At 37.1% G+C, this 25,000-nt stretch overlaps 1 protein-coding gene across 1 annotated transcript in view; it reads left to right on the top strand.

Moving 5' to 3' along the window:
• Positions 1-25,000, top strand: part of ddb1 (damage-specific DNA binding protein 1) — a 209,292-nt gene that overhangs the window by 57,360 nt on the left and 126,932 nt on the right. Inside the window, exons 2-6 of the mRNA XM_039763642.1 lie at positions 134-282; positions 385-501; positions 7,567-7,788; positions 9,077-9,191; positions 17,667-17,764. Of these exons, the coding sequence (XP_039619576.1) occupies positions 134-282; positions 385-501; positions 7,567-7,788; positions 9,077-9,191; positions 17,667-17,764 (701 nt within the window). The remainder of the gene's footprint in view (positions 1-133; positions 283-384; positions 502-7,566; positions 7,789-9,076; positions 9,192-17,666; positions 17,765-25,000) is intronic.

Consider the following 25,000-nt stretch of genomic DNA (forward strand, 5'->3'; position numbering starts at 1 on the left):
AATTCCTGGAGTCCAGTATGACCATTTGGACCCTTAAGTGTCAAGCTTGTCATGCTGTGGTTTCGAAGTTGATTGCAGAGGCTGAAGGAGCTTCACAAAGTAATCTGTCATCTCATGTTATCCTTTCTTCTAGGGCACTTCACCTCAGCTGAGGATCTCAATTTGCTGATTGCAAAAAATACTCGTTTGGAGATATATGTTGTTACTCCTGAAGGGCTTCGACCTGTCAAAGAAGTTGGCATGTATGGAAAGATTTCTGTTATGCAGCTTTTCAGACCCAAGGTTAGATGTGTTGCATTCATGGACTTTTGCATTTGATTTCCTCCAATAATTGTACATTTTTCCTCCAAAATTATATTTAAATTTTTGTTGCTTTTTTAATAGGGTGAAAGCAAAGACCTTCTCTTTATACTGACAGCCAAATATAATGCTTGTATTTTGGAGTACAAACAGAATGGGGACAACATTGACATCATAACACGTGCTCATGGCAATGTGCAGGTAAACCCTTCTTACAGGTTATTGCACAATCTGACACAATTTGTTATTGACATTGAATACTTTTATAGACAACACATACTGTACTTCAACCAAGTGAAACTGCTCTTTTTTGTTTTCGTATAACCCATACAATATGTTTTTCACCAGTGAATGTAAGTTCAGTCGATGTAGTGATAGCAGGTGAAATATTGCATGTACAGAGTAGAGTGAAATAATTTACTGAGCTTAATATAATTATTGGAATGGTCAGCAAATTATAACAATTCATTATCACACAGCAACAAATTGATAGTCTGGACAACCAAGACTTTACTTGGTTCACCACTGGATAGCATTAGCTATTTAAAATTGCTCAAACTACATGTAGCTGTGTGGAATTCAAAATTTTAAGCTTATACTGAAAAGGGTATAAATGCACCTTTATTTTCTGATTACCCTGAAGAAATATAGGTTAAGTTAATGACTATTTTTTAATCTAAATTATATAAAAAATATAGGCAAGCAAATGTACAAAGATTTGAAAACACAGCAGTACATAGTCAAATACTGATGATAATTGTAATGAAAATAGCTATGTAATTGTCTATTATTAACTATTAAGGTTACCCCAAACATTAATGAGTTAAAAGAAGTACACATTACAGAATAAGTCAATAATACAATTTAACTTAAAAGAAGAATTCATGCATTCAAAATATGTACAGTTTCAGTAATTAAACGCATCAAGGAAGGTGAAAAAGCAGGCTCATCATCTCATATTCACTGAACAATTGTTAAGGATATTACCGCAAAGTCACACTTAAAATAGCTTGAACAGAGTGTTAAACTACCATACTGTACATGAGCTTTTTCTGAGAATATTTTAGATTTTTTTTTTATAGCATACATGCACATTGGACAAAAGAGATAAAACAAAACATTTGTTCAGAATAAATAAGTTTACAAATATTCTAATAGAATTTTAATCCAAAATTTAATAGTAGGCAACCTTTCTGAAATCCACAATAAGTTAAGGTTTTTCATGGCACAAAATGTCAGCATATTGTACTTTTTTTTTTTTTGTACTATTTTTTTGTGTTTTTAAAAATATGTTTACTAATGAAGCCAAGTAGAAGAGAGATTGGGCCCATTTCTGTCTCTCTTCTCAGAATATTGTTAATTTCTTGGTAATCTCTCACTAGTATTGCTGCAGCCTAATACAGGACCACAAATAATGAGTGAGATCACTTGTGTCTGTTTTGCACTTAAGGCGTAATGAAAACTTTGCTGTAATTTTACTTTGAAAACTAGGAGACACATATGATCTATGTGCAGATCTTAAGTTGAATATCATTTGTTCTGTTATTTTTTTTCTGTATTTTCCTAGAACTCATCCCACATCTCATGTGATAGAATGGTATGGGAGAGGAAGCTAAATGTTGAATTTAGTCCCAGAGTACTAATCTCAGAGCACTCATTCAATATCTGGTATAAAACAGCAATAGATGTATCCTCCCTGTCACAGAAAAATTGCTTCTTGGCCAGTTAGAATGTGAAGACTGAAAGCAGTGTTATCTATCTTCATGGTGTCGGTTTTCTGCAAATACAGTGCATCTGGAAAGTATTCACAGCGCATCACTTTTTCCACATTTTGTTATGTTACAGCCTTATTCCAAAATGGATTAAATTCATTTTTTTCCTCAGAATTCTATACACAACACCCCATAATGACAACATGAAAAAAGTTTACTTGAGGTTTTTGCAAATTTATTAAAAATAAAAAAATTGAGAAAGCACATGTACATAAGTATTCACAGCCTTTGCTGTGAAGCTCAAAATTGTGCTCAGGTGCATCCTGTTTCCCCTGATCATCCTTGATGTTTCTGCAGCTTAATTGGAGTCCACCTGTGGTAAATTCAGTTGATTGGACATGATTTGGAAAGGCACACACCTGTGTATATAAGGTCCCATAGTTGACAGTTCATGTCAGAGCACAAACCAAGCATGAATTCAAAGGAATTGTCTGTAGATCTCCGAGACAGGATTGTCTCGAGGCACAAATCTGGGGAAGGTTACAAAAAAATTTCTGCTGCTTTGAAAGTCCCAATGAGCACAGTGGCCTCCATCATCCGTAAGTGGAAGAAGTTTGAAACCACCAGGACTCTTCTTAGAGCTGGCCGGCCATCTAAACTGAGCGATCGGGGGAGAAGGGCCTTAGTCAGGGAGGTGACCAAGAACCCGATGGTCACTCTGTCAGAGCTCCAGAGGTCCTCTGTGGAGAGAGGAGAACCTTCCAGAAGGACAACCATCTCTGCAGCAATCCACCAATCAGGCCTGTATGGTAGAGTGGCCAAAAAAAGCCACTCCTTAGTAAAAGGCACATGGCAGCCCACCTGGAGTTTGCCAAAAGGCACCTGAAGGACTCTCAGACCATGAGAAACAAAATTCTCTGGTCTGATGAGACAAAGATTGAACTCTTTGGTGTGAATGCCAGGCGTCACGTTTGAAGGAAACCAGGCACCGCTCATCACCAGGCCAATACCATCCCTACAGTGAAGCATGGTGGTGGCAGCATCATGCTGTGGGGTTGTTTTTCAGCGGCAGGAACTGGGAGACTAGTCAGGATAAAGGGAAAGATGACTGCCACAATGTACAAAGACATCGTGGATGAAAACCTGCTCCAGAGCACTCTTGACCTTAGACTGGGGCGACGGTTCATCTCTCAGCAGAACAATGACCCAAAGCACACAGCCAAGATATCAAAGATGTGGCTTCAGGACAACTCTGTGAATTTCCTTGAGTGGCCCAGCCAGATCCCAGACTTGAATCCGATTGAACATCTTTGGAGAGATCTTAAAATGGCTGTGCACCGACGCTTCCCATCCAACCTGATGGAGCTTGAGAGGTGCTGCAAAGAGGAATGGCGAAACTGGCCAAGGATAGGTGTGCCAAGCTTGTGGCATCATATTCAAAAAGACTTGAGGCTGTAATTGCTGCCAAAGGTGCATCGACAAAGTATTGAGCAAAGGCTGTGAATACTTATGTACATGTGATTTCTCAGTTTTTTTTTATTTTTAATAAATTTGCAGAAACCTCAAGTAAACTTTTTGTGTGTAGAATTCTGAGGAAAAAAATGAATTTTATCTATTTTGGAATGAGGCTGTAACATAACAAAATGTGGAAAAAGTGATGCGCTGTGAATACTTTCCAGATGCACTGTAACAGGAAAAGTCTTGTTTGGGAATGAAGTACCTGTATTTCTCGATGGTCAGTTCAGAAGACATTAGAATAGATCCTTCAATCAAAACTCCACAGCGAACAATTTATTGAGACACCTATAGTGCAAAACCAGTATCTATAAATAAAACCATGAAAAGAGAAATCATAGGTATATGTTGTACGTTGAAGGCATGGCTTAAGATTCACCAAATTATCTTATAACTAAAGAAGTCATTTAATAAAGAAATTATATACATTTAATTGGTTACTGGTACTTTTTTGGGATAAAAATTATTATTTTTTCACAAGTAATCTTAAGTTAGAAATAATAGGATCGATTTTGGTAGCTTTAGCCAATGGCTCAGTCACCAGCGTACATCAGAACTGGAGATAAGTGACCAGCTGTGTCTTACACCTCTCTGAATATCAAAATTGTCAGACCATTGTCAATTTTTAGAGCAGCTGCTAATGGATTATTATTTAGGATCTTTATTCATCTTTATTACTATGTGGAGATTTTTGCTTATCTTCGTTTTTAAATCCAGATGATGTCTTAAGGCTTTCTACAGAAAAAGCACTTTACTATCTCTCAGAAAATGTTTTTACCTTCTTTAACTGAAATCAGCATCTTCAACACTTAAATCGGATATTTTGACTCATTACGGATTGAAACAGTGTGTCGGTAAAGAACAACTAGATGAAAGTAAAGGCATATGTAAGCTGTGCAACTCAGATGTTAATTATTGTTGTAATGCCACAAATTTAACAAATCTTTTAACCCGACGTCACCCATAGACGAAATAATCTCAGTCGAAATGGAAACGGTTACAGCCTAAGCAATCTACCCTGGAGACAGCGGGCAGCTCCAAGCATCCATTTAATTTGCCTCGTGCCCAAAAAATAATAGAATCCATAGCAGTTTTTATCTGTAAAGATAAGAGACCCTACACCATTGTTGAAAAGAAGGGCTTTCGATAAATGAGACAGGTTTTTGAACTGCGGTGTTCTATACCAACCAGAAGGCAAATGAATGAAATTATTGTACCTATGCTTTATGAAGATCTTAAGCAAACAATTGCCATGTCTCTCAGGTCAGTGGAGACAGTACCCTAGCTTGCGAAAGCTGAACATCCAGGTTCAGCAGAGTCCTACGTGACAGTCACACATTAAAAATAACTTGGCATCTGTGGCTGATGTGTTGCAGACAGGCGTGCTGCATGCCAGTTACATCAGGAGTAGCTTCACTGCCTATATACTAAGCAGCCGAGATGACTCCCTGTTGTTTCAAAAGCCTTTCTATCATGTCAAATGTAGTATTCCATTTTGGGACCATATCAATCATAAGTTTGTGTTTTGCCAAGTTCAATACACGTTGCTTCTGTTTACGTATGTGGTTAGCTGTACAGCTATGGTGAAAAAGTTGCAATGAGCCTCACTTAGCAATGCAAATGGGCAATTGTTGGAATTTTCATAGCAGCCTGCAATACAAAAGTGAGCATATGCTCAAAGCAGCCGATTTGAAGTAGCTGTGTAATAGTGGCATTATCAGTCATGACGGCTGGCTCTTTATGTTTTGATTCATTCAGCACTGCTGTCAACAAGCATCAGCTCTAGATTCTCATTTTAAAATGCTTCCATTTTGTCTGAGGACTGTCAGGACACATTTTAAATACTGATTAACATGACTGCTACAAGTACCACAATTATAGAAAGACACAAATCTTCCTGCTGTATATTTAATTTTGACTAATTCAAGATTATTTTAAATGTCTAATAGGGGAATAAATTTGACTTAACAGTTTAGCTGAAGGATGTCTACATGGAGTTTCATAACACACAAATAGGTTATTGAATAAAGCAATATTCACAAGATGTTATAGATGTTTTATAAAGTAGATGACATTGCACTGTATTAAAGCAAGGAGCCCTTCATAATATGTGTGGACTCTGATGTGGCAATACATATGTTAGTTAAATTATGGTAAACTTTAAATGAATGCAGTGTTTTATAAATGTTTATTTTTTTTAAGAGCAATAGTATTTTGTTTCATGTCTTCTAAATACTGATGTTAACTGTTCATTACTAATCAGGTATTTCTTCTTGTCATTCCATGTTTATGCATGTTACAAAGTCACTATGTAACTGAAATTTGTCATACTATATTAATGATCTCTATGCTTCGTTAAGTAATTTCTGAAAAGGCCACCACTTCAAATATATTAGTGCGCGCTAATTCAGACAAGATAAAATTGACTTCAAATCGAATCGGAGCATTCTGAATTGGAATCGAATCGGGACTTCAGAGTTAATACCCAGCCCTAATGTCCAGTCAGATGAATTGACCACAGGTTAACTTCAAACAAAGCACAGGTACTGAAACATTTCAGTGATGATCAATTGAACGGAATGCATTGATCGAAATTTTAAGTGTCATAGCAAAGAGTCTGAATACTTATTATGACTTTTGTGCTAAAGGTTTTTTTTTTTTAATATATATATAGCGGCAAAAAATCCTGTTTTCACTTTATCCTTTTGAGGTATTGGGTTTTGCTGGAAGTGGAAAAAAATTCATTTAAAGGTTCAAAATATTAAAAAATGAAGGGGTCTAAATACTTTTCTGAGTGAAATTTATGTCCTCGGGAGACCTTAATGCAATATCTCCTGTATTTCATGTAAATGTCATTATTGATTTCTTAATGTGCAACACATATTTGCAGATTTCATCCAGAAGTAAAATCATTCTGGTCTCATTAATGGATTGATCTCTAGTTTACATACAAGTCCTTTTTCTCACCTTGGTATAAACACAAGGTGGCAATGAAGGCTATTCGGTCTAGAGCAATGTATAGGCTTGGATATTGAATGTTCTAATACTCCAAAACTGTTGTTTTTTTTCCATTTTGTACATAAAGAAATTGTTTCAAGTTCAAAATAACTAAAGGTTGATAGGTTTAGGTGTGCCTGGAGATTTTTTTTTTTAATGATGCCAAATGGAATGTATCTGTTTTGATCTATGTGGCAGCCATGCTATATTTCCTTTTTTGTTTTAATTGATACACCATTTAAATTGTCTGTTGTCAAACACAAGCACACTTAACTGAAAAGCTATTAGGTTTTGGCTTCTGCTACAAAAATCATGGTGTCTGACTTCCCTTCATTTGCCAAGGTCTGCTATAAATTCTACATAAAAAGCCTATGCCACAGTAATTTATTTCCAAATACATTTCTGTCATCTGGCACACTACGTGTTTAAAGACCAATTCTGACATCTGTGTCATAATGAATAGATAGGGCAACATTAGGACATCGCACTGCCAAACTGAAGTATCAACATCATGCAAATGAAAATGTAAACCTCTAAACTTGTTGGTCATTAAACTTGCCTATGGGAAGATGAGGTAGCAGTATTAAGCCGTTTCCCACCATGCCCCACAAAAATGATTGCGTAATTTGTTGTTAGATTATTTTTCCTGTTTCTGAATGATGTGTGAGCTGTTCTTTGAGAAATGAAAATCCACATAATATAAGTGAGGGTGGATCTCTGTATGACTTTACAATGAGATGGACTTGTTCTTTACCAAGGGTTCATTCCGGAGCATGCATTGGATAGAAGGTTTTAGATGCTAGTTTTTGTTGGTATGCGTTTATATATATATATATATATATATATATATATATATATATATATATATATATATATATATATATATATATATATATATATATATATATATATATATATATATATATATATATATATATATATATACATATACATATACATATACATAAAAAAAAGTAGATGCTCGGCTATTAAACTTTTGTCTTCACTCCTTTGATTTGTTGCCACTAATCATCCTTTCTAGGATCGTATTGGTCGACCATCAGAAACTGGCATTATTGGAATAATCGATCCAGAGTGCAGAATGATTGGACTTCGCCTTTATGATGGGTTATTTAAAGTGATCCCCTTAGACAGAGACAACAAGGAGCTTAAAGCCTTCAATATTCGCCTTGAAGAACTGCAGGTCATTGATGTCAAGTTCCTTTATGGCTGCCAGGTTCCTACAATCTGTTTTGTCTATCAGGTAATTTTCATCTTAGATGTGTTGTTATTATTAATATAGTGCCTTGTTGCCTGTTATGTCTGTCAAGATTGATTGTGTGTTATCAAGAGTTCCATGGCTACAGTTACAAATAAGGAACTGCAAATGGTTTCTTTATCTGAAATGTAAAAAAAATGTTATTTCTTAATGTTTGCTCATATATTACTAATAGTTTTAGTTATATGCAATTTCATTGTCAGTAGTAGTAGCACAAATATTAGTAATAGTCCATTTTGTAGAAGTTCCTTTATTACATCTTCTAGCGATATTTCCCTGCCACACAAGATCTTAGTGTGCTATGCTAGCCTGGATCGTATGCTGCTTTTAATTCCTTTGTCACTTAATCTAGCAAAGAGCCTCTTCATTTGTGCGAAAGATTAAGCTTTCTTTGAAGTTTATCAATATGATATGGCATATATACTGCTGTGTCAGTTTATTCCCTCTTCCTTTTCCTGTAACCAAGGCAATTTCATTTTCAGAGCAATTCTATTTAAAAGGCTAACATGTTCATCACTGTTCTAAATACAAAACTAATAATAGTATCTAAAGCAGTATGTACCTAGAATTGCGTTTTGGATGCTGGTTGGACACGGTCCTGCAAAAGGTAATTGTATTTGAACTAATGCCTTGTTGGTTCCAATTGCTGCAGCCTCAGATATACTTGACATTTGAAGAAAGTGCAGTATAAAATTTAAATAATTTTTGGACCAGTTGTGTTTTACACTCTCAGGTTATGAAAGGAGACATGTTCAGGAGAACAAACTGAAATAATTAGAACCATGTTAATGCTTAGTGTAATCCAATTGAGTGAAAAGTGAAACATCTGTGACCAACCTTTTATTGAGAAAATCCTACCAGTAATAGATCCTAATTAGATTTTTCTCACGTGGTTATTCAGCATATTTTAATTAGGGTGCTTTTCTGTGCAAAATGGGAACAAAAGTGAGCACAAAAGTGAGCATGTTTTCCTTCAAAACTGGTCTTAAAATTTGTTGACTCATTCAGGGCACAAACAAGTTTGCCTCCTTTTGTAGAGCCTTTTTTTCTTCCTTTTTTTTTATATAACTTTTAACATGTTGATAATTTTCAATGTTACTCTATATTAGTCCACTTTTAAATAAGATCTATTTTAGTATTTTTTGCTGTGTACTCTCTATAATGTTTTATTTATTTAATAATCTGTTTATTGTTCCATTGTCCATTTATGACAATTAAAAATTTGGCTTCCCTTCTTAGTTATTTTGCTTGTCTTTTAATGTGGCTGTAATAGGATCCGCAAGGTCGTCATGTGAAGACCTATGAAGTTTCACTGCGGGAAAAGGAATTTAATAAAGGCCCCTGGAAACAGGAAAATGTAGAAGCAGAAGCATCTATGGTCATCACAGGTATGCTTTCATAAGGCATCAGTGTTTTTTTTGAGTAAGGCTTGTCACGTATAGAAAAGAAAGAACATCTTAAGTTCTTTCTTTTCAGTTTGGAACATTCATCTTTAAAACGTTGTCACAGACTATGTCTGGATTTCATTCACACCAGTGTGTTGTAGTGCAGAGATTGCTTTTTTGTGTTTCTCACTTCTAGTATATTTCCTTTTTTGTTCAAGTTCACCAAGATACTGTACTTTTTATATAATTTCAAGGTTTTCAGTCATTAAGTAGGAATCACAAATGGACTGATTTTTAATGCAAAAAAGAGTTGTTTTTTTGACACTCATGATGTATTATTATGCCTTAACTACTTTGTTTAACTGATGACACATTCAGTAACTAATATATTAAAAAGACACATCCTTGTGAGTTTCTTCCAATTCTAACCTTAAAATGTTGTATTTATAGTTCTGTGCAATGAATGTTCATAAATTTTGATTCCTATATCCAAAATGTTTTTAGAAAAAATCTTTTGCAATTTTGTGAGTCTCCTTTATTATTGAAAGAAATGTGTTATCCTTATTTTTCCTTTTTGTTAACCCAGCAAACAAGCTGACATTGGGCCAGTATAGGCCCAGCGTGGGCAAACATATTGGCCCAGTGTGGGCAGCCAACCATGGCCCAGTTGGTATTTGCACATTGGGGCAACATTGGCCACAAAACAATGGCCCAGTGTGCACAAACAGACAGGGAGCCAAATTGTCATGAACCTAACAAAAAAAATCCATACCTTACTAGGCAAACCTTCCCATTTTCTGTACCCGCTTATCCAATGTGTGGTTGCTGGATACCTGAAGCCGATGTCAGCAAGCAGTGGATGCAGGAAGGGACAACCTCCGGATGGCGCACCAGCCCATCAGAGGGTGAACACACTCACTCTCACAGCATAGGACCAGTTTAGCACCACTAGTCCATCTACCCTGCATAGTTTTAGATTGTGGGTGGAAACTGGAGCACCTGGAAGGAAGCCAGCATGGACACAGGGTTTTTGGGAAACATACTTCCCAAGCTTGAAGGACCTGGGATGTGAACTTTGGTCTCAATAGTTTGAGGCAGCAGCACTACCCCTTACTAGTACTTTCTTTCAAACTTTTTTTTTTTTTTTGAGTGTTTTATTTTTTTATCAATTAAATTATGTGTGATCATGAAGATTGGCAATTTATAAATGAACTTGCTGAGCTACTCATCTTAAGCCAGGGTTATACATCACGTGACTAGACGCATGCGGACACTCCTGCTATGCAAGCGTTGTACTGTTTATACTTGCGTGCATATTTTACGTAAATCTGGAGGAATCCAGTGGGTGGCAGTGTGAGATACTGTCACAGTGACAACAGGTTTGGCTTTACTGTGTGAATTGCCTGGAACACCCATTAAATTCCAATGACACCTTATGGCAATATCTCTGATAAGGATTTGTGCATTTCAGCTAGCATTGGGCACAAGGCAGAAACAATCCCTAGACAAGGCATCAGCTCATCGCTAGGTGAATACAACCACTTGCATACACTAGTGTCATTTTAGTGTAACCAAATCTGCATATCTGTGGAAGGAAACCGGAGAACACTGAGGAAACCCAGCAGGAAAACATGTAAACTCCAGTGATGTTGACTCCCTGCAAGACAGCAGCGCTAACGCTCCGCCACCGTGTCACCCCCATGTGTTTAATTATTAACAGTATTCATTATTTAAACGAAATCACCGATTTATCTGTAACATGTAACATACATTAATGCATTTCTTCATGAAAGTGATATCAAGTATAAATCTTAAGGATTCTAAATGTGCAGAGAGTTGAAATATCGTACATTTAATGTGCTCGATGTGGCGATCCACCGCTGTCAGGACCGGATGGAAGCCCTAGAAAAAGACGGCACAGAAGACAGTATGTGAGACTTTTAAAATGTATTGTGTCATTACGATCGGAAATATTCGACGCTTGAATATAAAAGCACCACGGATACATCTGTATGTCGGCATTTTGCTTCACCACATTGAACCATTCATCACACATTGAAGCGAGCACGCCGATTTCGTAAGATCTGCAAAGATTTCTGTCACATGTAGATAGTAAATGGAGACTCTGACTTCACATTCCAACTTTTAGCACACTGTACCCCCCGACTTTTTGCTGGCACTGCAATTCGCGCATGCGTCACGTTAATTTCTGAGGACCTGCTCGGAGGACGCATCAAATGAACACTGACAATGCGTGACAGCCATGATGCGGCCGAGTACGCGTTCTGAGCGTGAAGAATAAACGAGCCCTAAGATGGGTTGAAATCTACGGTAGACTCCAGACCTAACGTTTCCATAGCATTTGTAATAAAATGTATTGCATTTGTCATTTCAATAGATGGATCATCACAAACAAATTAATGTTTGTGATCTGCCATCTGCTGGAATGACAAAGAAATGGAAACCAGACAGGTACACAAACATCTTTTTAAGGTGCAATAAAAAAAGTATTAAAAAAAATAATTGTTTATTCTTACAAAACAAAAAAATGCTTTTGCATTTATTGGTATGAGTTCAGCTATTTTCTTTCTCTCTTTTTTATGAGTTACAACCCTGAACATAAAAACCTTACTAATGACATAATTTGTTTTTCAATTTTAGCCGACATAAATATACACTTTTTGAAATTATTCAAATTGTTATTTATACTTCTACAATTAAAATCAAAGACCCACTGGAAATGCAAATTTACTGTGTTATGAACTGTGCAAGAACATCAAAAATTGGGAAACTTATGGGATAGTGGAGACATCGGATACTATTCCTAAACCATCACTGAGCCAGGGAGAGGCTTACTAAATTTGTACCACCATTGATTAAACCCTTTTGGGCCACTAGAGGAACTTTTGCTAAGGCTCGCCTGTTGGCATTCCCCAGATTGGGCCAGTGCTATAATTATTTGGGTTACCCCAAGCCTACACTGCCTCCTGTGGTCTACCCACAGGGGGCCACTGTGTACATGTTTGCTGGGAAATTAGTTTTATTTGTACAAATGGTAAAAATCTGTTTCTTTTCTTGTAGAACTGAATTAATTCAAACATTGTTTATTTAAACATGCTTGTATTATGTCTGTATCATTTTCATAAATTATATTAATTTTGTATTTTTTAAGCATTTTATTGTATCTTTTAGCCATCTTCATAGATCATGGTGCTGCAAGTTTAGTTTCACATAATATTACCTATTTAGTGTAGTCCCTTTAACAACTAGCTGTTCCTATTTTGGACTGTATATGTCCTTTATTAATTTTTTTAAAGCTTTCTTAAATTGTGTTTAAATTTAAAATCGTCCATTTCAGCACCACTATATAGGGAGACTAGCCATCGCCATAAACGAAACAGGACAGTGAGGAGGGCCCCACCCAGCTCTCTACTTCTGATGTCACTTTTCTGTCTCGGATTAGCTCGAATATATCGCACCTGCAAGTGAACTATGATTCTTAGCGTAATGAGAGAAGTCGCAAGATGAACCAGAATATTCAAGCAAATTATAGAAAAAAAAAAATAATCTAAATCTATTAAGAAGTTCTCTTGTTCGCTAACTAAGCAGAGTTAAGGTGAGGCAGACTCATGAGTGAGAAGGGCCCCACCCCAAACACCCCCCGCAGCCCGATGAGTCTCTCTCTCTCTCTCTCTCTCTCAGATTTGCGCTAATAAATCGCTACCGCAAGTGAACTATGATAATTAGCTTAGTGAGAGTCGCAAAATCAACGGATTGTTCAAGAAAATTACAGAAAAAAATCAGATCTAAATCCGTTAAGTAGTTCTCCCGTGAAAAGCGAACAGACATACAAATGGGTCTAAAAAAGTATAAGAAATTTCGCGCTTGGACCATGACATTTTTAAAACCGTTTCTTAGCGAGCACCTATGGGCCAAGGGTTATATATATATATATATATATATATATATATATATATATATATATATATATATATATATATATATATATATATATATATATATATATATATATATATATATATATATATATATATATATATATATATATATATATATATATACACACACACACACACATACACACATATATATTACTTTGATTTTGTGCAGAGTAACATTTTTGCAGTTATCCATGTATAAAAGTCTTGTGCACATAAAGCTGAGGTCATAGGTTTCCTGACTTTGCTAAAAACTTTAGAACTCAAAATTCCCAATTGTCACATGCATCTCATTACCAAACAATTCATGCCTTAAGTCAATCAGTGTATATGCTTAATTTCCATGATTAAGAGACATGTATATATCAGTATTTAAACACTATGTCAGATTTTCAGTAGTTCAAAAGTTCACATTCATCAAGTTAGTATTTGGTGGTGTTTCCTATAAATTGCACAACCTGAAGCAAATGCTTAGGATAGCCTTCCACAAGTTTCTCGCAATATTTTGCTGGAATTTTGACTGCTTCCTCCTGCTAGAATTGAAATCAAGTTTGTGGGCCTTCTTACTCGGACATGTTGCTTTAGTTCAGTCCACAGATTTTCTATGGGATTCAGATCAGAACTTTGTGATGCCCAATCCAATACTGCTACATTGTTGTCTGCCAGCTGTTTCGTTATCACTTTTGAAGTATGCTTAGTATCACTGTCCTGTTGAAAGACGCATTTGTTGCTAAGCTTTAGCTTTCTGGCAGACGTCTTGAGGTGGTGTTTCAGAATTTCCACTAAATGTTCCTTCTTCATGATACCATTCATTTTATGAAGTCCACCAGTCCCTTTTCCAGCATAACACCCCACACAACATCCTAATGCCTCCCTCTTGCTTTGCATTTGGGATTGTGTTGTTTGGGTTAAGAGTCTCGCCCATCAGCCTTCATACATATTGCTGATCATTATGGCCAAAGTTAAAAGTGTGTTTAATCTGACCAGTGAGAACTACTCCAAAAAGCTATGCTTTTGTCCTACTGAGCAACTGCAAACCGTACTCTACAGAGTTTTTAATGCCAATATTTGTGTAATGGTTTCTTTCTTTGTCAACAACCTTTCAAGCGATAGCCATGAAGTGCTCTCTTAGTGGTGGACAATAATATACCTTTGTTCCTCATTCATTTAACTCCTTTACCAGTTTTAGTTGTTTTTTGGGGTTTTGTTGAACCTTTCAAAACAAACTTTATTCATCTCCGGGAGTCAATTTGCACCTTCTTTCTAAATGTCTGTATGTGCCCAAGCTTTATATATTTATGTATAATTGATGGTACAGTTCCTTGTGGTACCTTGAACTTTTTGGAGATGCCTCCTAAGGAGGAACCTGACACTGAAGATCCATGCTTTTCAACGTATTTGGCTGTTGTGTTTGCTTCTGCCTCTCTAGATATCTTAGGTAGCCTTGGTACCGTTGAAATCGGGGCTCTGTGGAGACTATATGACATGTTGAAGAACTCTGTGTTTTGTATTTTTCATTGAAGATAGTTCTTTATAACCTGTTTTTTGGCAAGATTCTTCCATGAAGACCATTTCAAAGGAGACTTCTTTAGACTGTAGATGGGTATACTTGGCTTCCAGTGAATTCTGAGAGTTCAAACACATTAATACCTTCCATCTCTTTCCTGTCTTGCTCCTGGAGCATCTTCTCACTCCCTCCCTTTCTCTGGCTTCCTGATGAGGTGAGATGGCTCCTTTTTATCTTGAACCCAGGAATACTTCTGGGGTTGGGACATTAACTTCTGGAAGAGCTTCCAGGTCACACAGAAGCCATAAGCTCCTTTTCTGTAATGGTCTCTGGCAGCACCCAAGCACCCCTACTCCCAGGCAGCCCTATAGGTGTCCATTGTACGAGACAGTCCGAGAAAAACTGCCACCTTTTGTGTTTTGGGGTGGGTTTGAAATGCACATAAAAAGTAATTTCCTCCTGTCCTTCCATTACTTGTCCCTGATACAAATTGGGACTCTGCTCGAGCGGGCTGCTTGTCCTCTCCAGTGGTCCTTCCATTACATTGACCCAGTGGGTGAGGGATGATCTTCAACTTCTTTTGAAATGCCAGGCCTTCCTCTGTGGTACTTGTACCATCATACCTTATTTCTATGCTCATACTTGGCGTAAGAATTGATGATCTGAGGGGTAACTGTCACTGCCTCACCTTTTAGTTTGGGTATCCTTTGCCCAGTTAAGTTCCTACTACATGTTTCTGTTAGTTTGATTCAGTCAGCTCATTTTGTAATTTTTCATTAGAACCTGTTTGTTTCCTATTTATCTTTTATCATACACTCAATACCTGCAAAATAATAAAATTTTCATCCTGAAACTGATTTAGTATTATTATTATCTAATACGTTACTTTGTTTATCAAAATATAAACAAATTCCCTTAACATTTATTTCTTTGGAAATTAATATTTAAAAAAAAATGCTATTTTCTGTTGATACAAATGCAGAATACAAAAACCTGGAACCTCGGTTCACGAACGTCCCGGCACACGTACAACTCGGTTTACGACCAAAAAGTTTGCCAAACTTTTGCCTTGGTTCTCGACCACACACTTGGTATACGAACAAGCCAGTTTCCCTTTCGGTTTGTACATGTTCAGTCTCTCACTGTGCAGCGAGCAAGAGAGAGAGCGCTAGAGAGCTCCACACACACACACACACACACACACACACAGAGGCAGCACGCATGCGCACACACACGGGCAGCACAGGAAGCGCAGAGCGGCGTGCGCACACACACAGGCAGTGGGAGAGAGACACACACACACACACACACACACACAGGCAGCTGCAGAGAGAGCAGCAGGCAAGAGATTGCGACACACACGCAGAGGCAGCCCGAGATGCAGACGCACAGGAGAGAGCTGGACGCATTAAGGTAGGAAGGCAGTTAAAGAATGCACTGGGCTTGATTTTGTTTTCACTTATGTTTCCAACGATCTGTTCGTAGCTTGCATTGTTGCAATGTTATTTTTCTTGGTGGTTTATTAAATTACGGATTTTTTCAAATGTTACATTTTTTCCCTGTGCTTAAAACTCATTTAAAAAGTGCTTTTAGCCGGCGGTTGGTAGCGCTATAGCACAAACTATTGCAGTGTTAGTTTTCTCTGTTGTTCAAGGTTTTCTCAGTGTTATTCAATGTTTTTACATTTAGCCTACTATTATGCTGTGCATTCTATGGTTTAATTAACTATATTTGTGCTTAAAAACTTAAAAAATATATATATATTTAAATACAGTTCGTATGGTCTGGAACAGATTAATTGTATTTACATACAGTCCTAAGGGGGAAGTTGCTTCCGTTCACGACCAAATCGGTTTACGAGTTTTGGAACGAATTATGGTCGTGAACTGAGGTCCTACTGTATAAGGGTCAATCTAGGAAGTCTAGCACAGTACTAATATAATTTCTAAAATGTGCCACTCGGATAGAAAAGTTTGTCTTTTCTTATATAACAAACTCTTCTGTTGCTTATTTCATGTTTTTGTCACAAGTATAGCATGTTTTGTGAAGATAACTTGTCATATTGGGGAATAAGTGGCATTTGTACAGTTCCAGGTCTCTAATATAGGATGGGTGACCACATTTTCACAGAGGAGCTTTCGAGATGCAGCATTGTTGTGAAGCAGAAAGGAATATGATTGACTGATTTACTGCCACAAGTAACAAAACAAACGAAAGTAGTTTTAAACCAATATGTTGTCCTCTTAAGATGTGCAATCAATATGGACTACAAGTTAATTGTCAGGAAAATTTTCCACGTTTGTTTAGTAGCACTATTCTGGACAAAAAATGTCCTTGCTTTTGGAAAATCACCATGGTTTCAATGTTTTGATTGTTTTGGACTCTTGAGTTTATTCTTGTGTTGTAAAACATTATTTAAATTTCTCTCAGTCCTAATCTATTAGGTCAATTTTGTTTCTTGGAATGTTATCTGCAGTGATGCTTTATTTCAGGAGTCCAGTATCCAGCATAAACAGACCTTGTTTATGAAGAGAAGATTCAGCTGATCCATAACTAATCCCTGTAGTATCTGCTATACATCAATTTAATTTCTCCATTTGGTTCTTTCCATAACAACAACATTTTCTTTTGTTTTGATGTTGAAGACTGACCAGATCTTAAGTCAACTTCAAGAGATGTCCTGTCATGACCAAATTCTGAAGCCTATCTCTGTGGCTTAAGAATCTGACTGTTCTTGGTACTTGTTTACTAGTCAAGAATTAACCTTGGAAGGCATCTTGTTCAATAGTAGCGCAATTTATGAAGAAGTGCTTTGTCACTTGTGCAGATTTTATTATTTATGTTTGTTTTTTCTGAAATTTAAACATGCATTGTAAAACCCAAATTCTAGAAAGTTGCAATTCACATTATGCAAATTTTGTGATAAGAGGCTGTCACATTATTCAGATATTACCTGTTGATTCTCTCTTTTTTAGAGGTGGTGTATTTCCTAAAACTTTGTTTATACTTAAGTTCCAGAGCCTTTTGGAGGGGCAATTATCATTGGCCAGGAATCTATTACTTACCACAATGGTGACAAATACTTGGCCATTGCTCCACCCATTATTAAGGTAATGTTCTTTTTTTGTATGTCTGAAATATAATAATTCCTGCTAATTTCTATTTAGTCTCAGTTTTGATTACTTTATTTGTTTATGAAATATTCATATGATGATGTTTGAGTATCATTGTACAAATGCTTCAAAGCAAAATATTGTACCTAGTACTGTACAGTGCTCAGATATATAGCTGTATGTTAGTGTAAACAAAGTAATTTGACATATTTCATTCTTAAGTGTTTGCATATGTCTACATGTCTTATGTTGTAGTCCATAATTTTGTAAAGCTTCCAATAATGTCTTTCATCTTTAAAGAGATTAAGAAGTTTGACAAACACGAGTAGCCCATTTAGTCCACAAGTCTTGTTTAGCTAGTAGCTGAAATTTCTCATCATTTTGCCAAGCTTTTAAAATTTGTCAAGCTTTGTTCTAAATTCCCACAACTTCATTTGTGAAGAAGCACTTTGTGGCACTACTTAATTTCTAAAGGTGTCATTCTGTATTCATTTTACCATTTAAACTAAAGGAATGCTGCTTAATCAAATTTATCAATGCTTTTGAGAATTTTGAACACACATTTTAGGACACAATGTAACCTTCTGTGCTCATTACTTAAGTGTTTTAATTCCCTAAGCCTGTTAAATCTTGTCTGCATAGCTTCCAGAACTGTTCCATCTTTTTTTTTTCCCTTTTTTTTTTTTTAATGTTGTGCTGTATGGAACTGCACACTGTACTCCAGATGTAGTATTATGGGTATAATGGGTTTGTAGAGCCTCTGCATTATATGTCATCTTTTTATCTGTTTTTATAATATAACCTAACATTTTGTCTTTTTAACTGCTTCTACACATTGCTCCAATTAAGAGATTGTTCTATCTGTTTAAATCCCAATATTCTTTTCAGAATCCTAAATCTTTAAGACCATGTCTCCCCATCTTGTGTACATAGTTAATGTTCCTTTTTCTTATGTGAAGCACTTCCATTTTGCAGGATAAGTTTAGTATATTTCAAGTCAAAGTTATTTGTGAAACGTGAAAAGTAGGCACTGTTTAGGAAGAAAATCTCCATATAGTCATGGCCGAAATTATCGGCACCCCTGGAATTTTCCCATTAAATGCACCACTTCTCCCAGAAAATTGTTGCAGTTACAAATGTTTTCGTATACACATGTTTATTTCCTTTATGTGCATTGGAACAACACAAAAAAACAGAAAAAAAGCCAAATCTGACATTTCACACACAACTCAAAACCCGGGCTGAACAATACTATTGGCACCCTCAACTTAATATTTGGTTGCACGCCCTTTGGAAAAAATAACTAAAATCAAACGCTTCCTATAACCATCAACAAACTTGTTACACCTCTTAACTGGAATTTCCAACCGCTCTTCTTTTGCAAACTGCTCAAGGTCTCTCAGATTTGAAGGGCGCCTTCATCCAACAGCAATTTTGAGATCTCTCCATAAGTGTTCAATCGGATTTAGATCCAGACTCATTGCTGGCCACTTTAGAACTCTCCAGTGTTTTGTCTTCAACCATTTCTGGGTGCTTTTAGAGGTATGTTTGGAGTCATTGTCCTGCTGGAACACCCATGACCTCTGACACAGACGCAGCTTTCTGACACTGGGCCCTACATTGCACCCCAATATCTTTTGGTAGTCTTCAGATTTCATGATGCCTTACACACAGTCAAGGCATCCAGGGCCAGAGGCAGCAAAACATCCCCAAAACATCTTAGAACCCCCACCATGTTTGACTGTAGGTACTATGCTGTTTTCTTCATAGGCCTCATTCCGTTTTCTGTAAACAGTAGAATGATGAGCTTTACCAAAAAACTCTACCTTGGTCTCATCTGTCCACAAGACGTCTACCAAGAAGGATTTTGGCTTCCTCAAGTACATTTTGGCAAACTCCAGTCTGGCTTTTTTATGTTTGTGTCAGCAGTGGGGTCCTACTGGCTCTCCTGCCATAGCGTTTCATTTCGTTCAGATGTCGACGGATAGTTTGAGGTGACACTATTGCACCTTGAGTCTGCAGAACAGCTTGAATATGTTTTGAAGTTGATTGGGGCTGTTTATCCACCATTCAGACTATCCTTCGTTACAGTCTTTTATCAATTTTTCTCTTCCGTCCACATCCAGGGAGCTACAGTGCCATGTGTTGTGAACTTCTTGATTATGTTGTGCACAGTGGACAAAGGAACATGAAGGTCTCTGGAGATGGACTTGTAGCCTTGAGATTGTTGATATTTTTCCACAATTTTTGTTCTCAAGTCCTCAGACAATTCTCTGCTCTTCTTTCTGTTCTCCATGCTTAGTGTGGCACACTCAGACACACAACAGAAAGGTTGAGTCAACTTTTCTCCATTTTAACTGGCTTCAGGTGTGATTGCTATATTGCCAGCACCTGTTTCTTGCTACAGGTGAGTTCAAACGAGCATCATATGCTTGAAATTAAACGATTTACCCATCATTTTGAAAAAATTTTGTCCAGCCCATTTTTGGAGTTCTGTGTGACATGTCAGATTTGGCTTTTTTTTCTCTGTTTTTTTTGTGTTGTTCCAATGCACATAAAGGAAATAAACATGTGTCTACCAAAACATTTGTAATTGCAACAATATTCTCGGAGAAATGGTGCATTTTCTGGGAAAATTCCAGGGGTGCCGATAATTTCGGCCATGACTGTATGATTTGAGTACACATCTGTCATTAAAACCATAGTGTTTGTACGTAATTGGGCATATGTGCCAGCATTGCATTGCCTATTTAATATACAATATATATTATAAAAAAAAAATTTTTGGGTGGTATACTAGGGAGATGAGACGTGATCTTCTCAGAAGACAATTTAAAGTCCCGTGACGATTTTATTTATATCATCGATCATTTTCCTTAATAAATAAATGACCAAGCATAATATTTTTGTATCATTTGTTTAACTGGTTTCTCTTTATCTAATTTTAGGACTTGAGTGAAAATCTGATGATGGTTTAGGTCATATTTATGCAGAAACATAGAAAATTCTAAAGGGTTCACAAACTTTCAAGCACAACTGTGTGTGTGTGTATGTATGTATATATAAATATAAATATATATGTAAATATAAATATTATATATAATATATAATATTTTAGGTATAATTTATATATATATATATATATATTTATAATATATATATATATATATATATATAATATATATATATATATATATATATATATATATATATATATATACACACATACACAATGGAACCTCAAGATACGAGTTTAATTCGTTCCAGCACTGAGCTTGTATAGCGAATTTCTCGTATCTAGAACAAACTTCCCCATTGAAAAAATTGAAATCCAGTTAATCCGTTCCACACCCCCAAAAATATCAACATAAAAATCAATTTTCCTAACAAATAACACTGATAAATAATATATACAAGTGGAACCTCGGTTTGCGAGTAACTTGGTTTGCGAGTGTTTTGCAAGACAAGCTAAATTTTTTAATTTTGACTTGATAAAACGAGCGTTGTCTTGCAATACGAGTAGTATGGATACACTTTGTCTGCTGAGCGTCATGTGACTGAGCTGATGGTGGTTCTGTCTCGTGCGCGTCTCTCTCTCCTTATCTCTCTCGCTTGCGCACGTGTCTCTCTCTCTCTCTCTCTCCTTATCTCTCTCGCTCGCACATGCGTCTCTCGCAAGCACCTTTCTCTCTCTCTCTCTCTCCTCTTGAGGGTAGAGAAAAGCCAAGCAAAATGACACCTTTTTTTGGCTAACTAAAAAGATTACAATATGCAAGCTTTCGAGGCATCTCAGGCCCCTTCTTCAGGCAAGATGTAATCAAAGCTTGCATATTGTAATCTTTTTAGTTAGCCAATAAAAGGTGTCATTTTGCTTGGCTTTTCTCTACATTCATAATGGCTAACGCTGTACAACACCCTAGTACTCCTCTTGAGGGCAATCGTCTCCTATTCTCCGTCTGCATATCCGCAATATTTTTGGATACGCTTATACGCCGAACTGCTACAGCGAAACAATGAAATCACAAGCGCACAAACGCGTAGATCCTCATGCTACGGGAGAGCAAGGAACACTGAGTGAGCTGACGGGCTGGCAGCGTCAGCTTGGGTGAATCCCCGAGTCGAGGCGGATCGGGAAACTCGTCATGCATAACCATAGCCTGGCTCGTGGCTCGTTACTTGAGCCAATGGTTGTATTTAGATCTGAATTTTTTGCTCATACTTTCCTCGTATCTTGAATTTCTTGTATACAGAGCTGTTCGTATCTCGAGGTTCCACTGTATATTTATAATATACACGGGTAATATTCTGTTGCAATGAAATTTTCATTAGAACGAAGTATTTTGATGGTCCCGACAGCCTCCTCGTATAACATGAGTCTATAGAAATCTCGTTACTACGAAGTACATTCAGTAGATAACTTTCATTACAATGAAGTGCCTGAATGAATCATCTGCAGAGCAGTAAGTTCTGTGGCCGTAGCTCAGTTGTGCACAATGATCCCCAAACAAAAACCCTGTAATTGTTTTTTCTTTCTTTGAACTTTCCTCGTACTGTTTTGCCTTTTTTGTTGCCTGTGGTTTTCAGTGATATCTTTTGCTTATCGCTCGTCAACATTTGAAAAACATCCATTGGAATTTAACTCATTGTCACCCTCCTACAGAAACGGCACACACAAAAAAACAATAACAGTTCATATTAGAAAAAAAGTTGAATTTTTTGCAGCTCTTGATTGCGGCAAAAAGAAAAAAGATGTTACCAATGAATTCGGAATTTCGCCATCGACACTGTCAGCTTTCTTGGAAAGACAGAGCAAAAAAAGAAAAAATCTCGGGTTGCAAATGTATGTGAACTGCTGCATTTGAAAAATAAGCAGTTTTTATGTTGTTCAGTGATGCTCGTTCAAGAAACATTCCTATTAATGCAGCACTCATTCAAGAGAATGTGAGGTTTGCAAATTCTCTTGGGACCTCTTCCAACTAGACAGCACGCCAAAGTGTGTCCTGAAGTGCGATCTCCGCATCTGTACAGGGCAATAGCAGGCTCACAGCTATGCAGAGTCTCTCCGCCAAAGTAAACAGAAAAGATCTCCATGGGTGATGCAAGGTTAGGATAGGAGCACATACATTGTAAATGCAGATAACAGGATTACTTGGTCACTGACCTGCCTGACTGCGGTGTCTGTGTATAGCAGAGTGGCAGATTAAACTACAATAAATAACTGTGCTATTCCTGTTTCAAGCTGAATAAAGCTGGTTTTTGCTAAAGTACTGAGACTAAGCCTTGTGTTTTGGGGTGCAAGTCAGGAACTTATAGCGTGACCCCAATCTTTTATGATTTGCTTCTGTGGTGCTTCACTGCACCGCAGTGAGCCTGCTATTGCCTTGCTCCAGCAATGGACAATCTTCCACAGATGCTGCAATTGTGCTTCGGGACGCACTTCAACATGTTGTTCCTGTTGGGCGAGAAGTGATGGGGATCCAAAAAGTGTTCAGAAACCTCACAATATGAACAAGAAGAAAAGGATGATTCGGCTTCTGATAGATAACTCTGCTGCGCACAATATGCTTCAACATTTAGATAATGTTTGCGTTGAATTCCTCCCACCCAATTACACAGCAGTGCTTCAGCGATTAGATTTGGGCATCATTTGCACCCTGAAAGTGTATCATTGCAAGGAAATGCTGAGAAAAACTCTTGTCAGCATAACTTGTAGGCAGGAGAAGATTAAAATTAACGTGAAAGAAGCTATTGAAATGATTGCAAACTTCTGGACACAAGTTAAAGAAAGCACTATAGTAACAAATGCAGAATCTCATTACAACAAAATATTTTTTAGGTCCCTGGGAGTTCGTTGTAACAGAATTTTACCTAATATATATATACTAGCAAAATACCCACGCTTCTCAGCGGAGAAGTAGTGAAAAAGAAAAGGAAATATTTTGAAAGTAACATAACATGATTGTCAATGTAATTCTTTTGTCACTGTTGTGAGTGATGAGTGTTGCTGTCATATATATATATATATATACACACACACACACACACACACACACACACACATCCACATCCACATCCACATACATACATACATATCTATACAAAATAAAAATACGAAATTTGGCAGGCTCATTCCTTACAGCTTCCTTACAAAAGTTGGGTAGGTTTCATTTAAAAATTCTACGCATAATGGTCATAACTAGAAGCTATTTTTCTCCATTTACTGTAATGGAGTTGAGCTCGAAAGCCGTGGGGGGGCGGAGTTTCGTGTGACATCATCATGCCTCTCACGTAATCGCGCATTACGTGGAAAACCAGGAAGAGCTCCAAAAAGCGCTGAAGAAAACATGCATTATATAATTAAGAAGGCAGCGAAACAATTAGAAGCGGAAAGTGACATATAAAACCATATTCAGTGGCTCACGTGAACTGGCGAGTGCGCAGAAAAAAGCAACAGTTCCAAAGAGTGCTGAACAAAAACCGAATTACACTGCTACGCTCAAATAGACAAACGGCACGCCGTGGCGCAATAGTAGAGGCTTCGCCTCTAGCGCTGACTTCCGAGGTTCGATTCCTGAGAGGGGATGCACTAAGTATGTACGCGCGCTTCATTTTAGCCTCGCATCCCCTTGGTTTGAGACGTATGAAAAAATATGCTGTTAACGCAGAAAGACAGATCACCAATTGAAGCTTTATGAATAATGGATACTTTATTCGCGATCAATGATTGTTTTGGTAAAGCCATACTCAGTGTATTCATTAGATGAACGGTAAAAAGTAAGAGCGAGGGGAGGGTAACTTATTGAGGCACACAGGCAAAACCACAATAGCACGCGGGCTCGATGTACTGTAGTGTGTGTCAACTCGATCTGAATTGCGTGATAACATTTGATAAAATATTTCTTTTCAAGTTCTGTTTAGTCCATATGTGTCAAACTCGAGGCCCACGTGCCACATCCGGCCCGGCGTGTAATTATATCCAGCACGCGAGATCATTTTATATACTATATTATTGTTATTAATGGCCGGGGATATGAAGCGCTGGTAACACAATAAACTACAGATCCCATAATGCAGCGCTTCAGCTGCCTTGCGAACACTTACGCGTTAATCAAGTCTAGCTTATGATGCTGCAAGTTATTGCGAAGCTAGCCCACACGATGCCGAAGAGAAAAGGTGATTCTGAACATAGAGCCTTTAAAAACCGATGGGAGGCTGAGTATATGTTTACTGACA

Source organism: Polypterus senegalus, chromosome 1, assembly GCF_016835505.1.
Source record: "Polypterus senegalus isolate Bchr_013 chromosome 1, ASM1683550v1, whole genome shotgun sequence".
NCBI lineage: Eukaryota > Metazoa > Chordata > Cladistia > Polypteriformes > Polypteridae > Polypterus > Polypterus senegalus.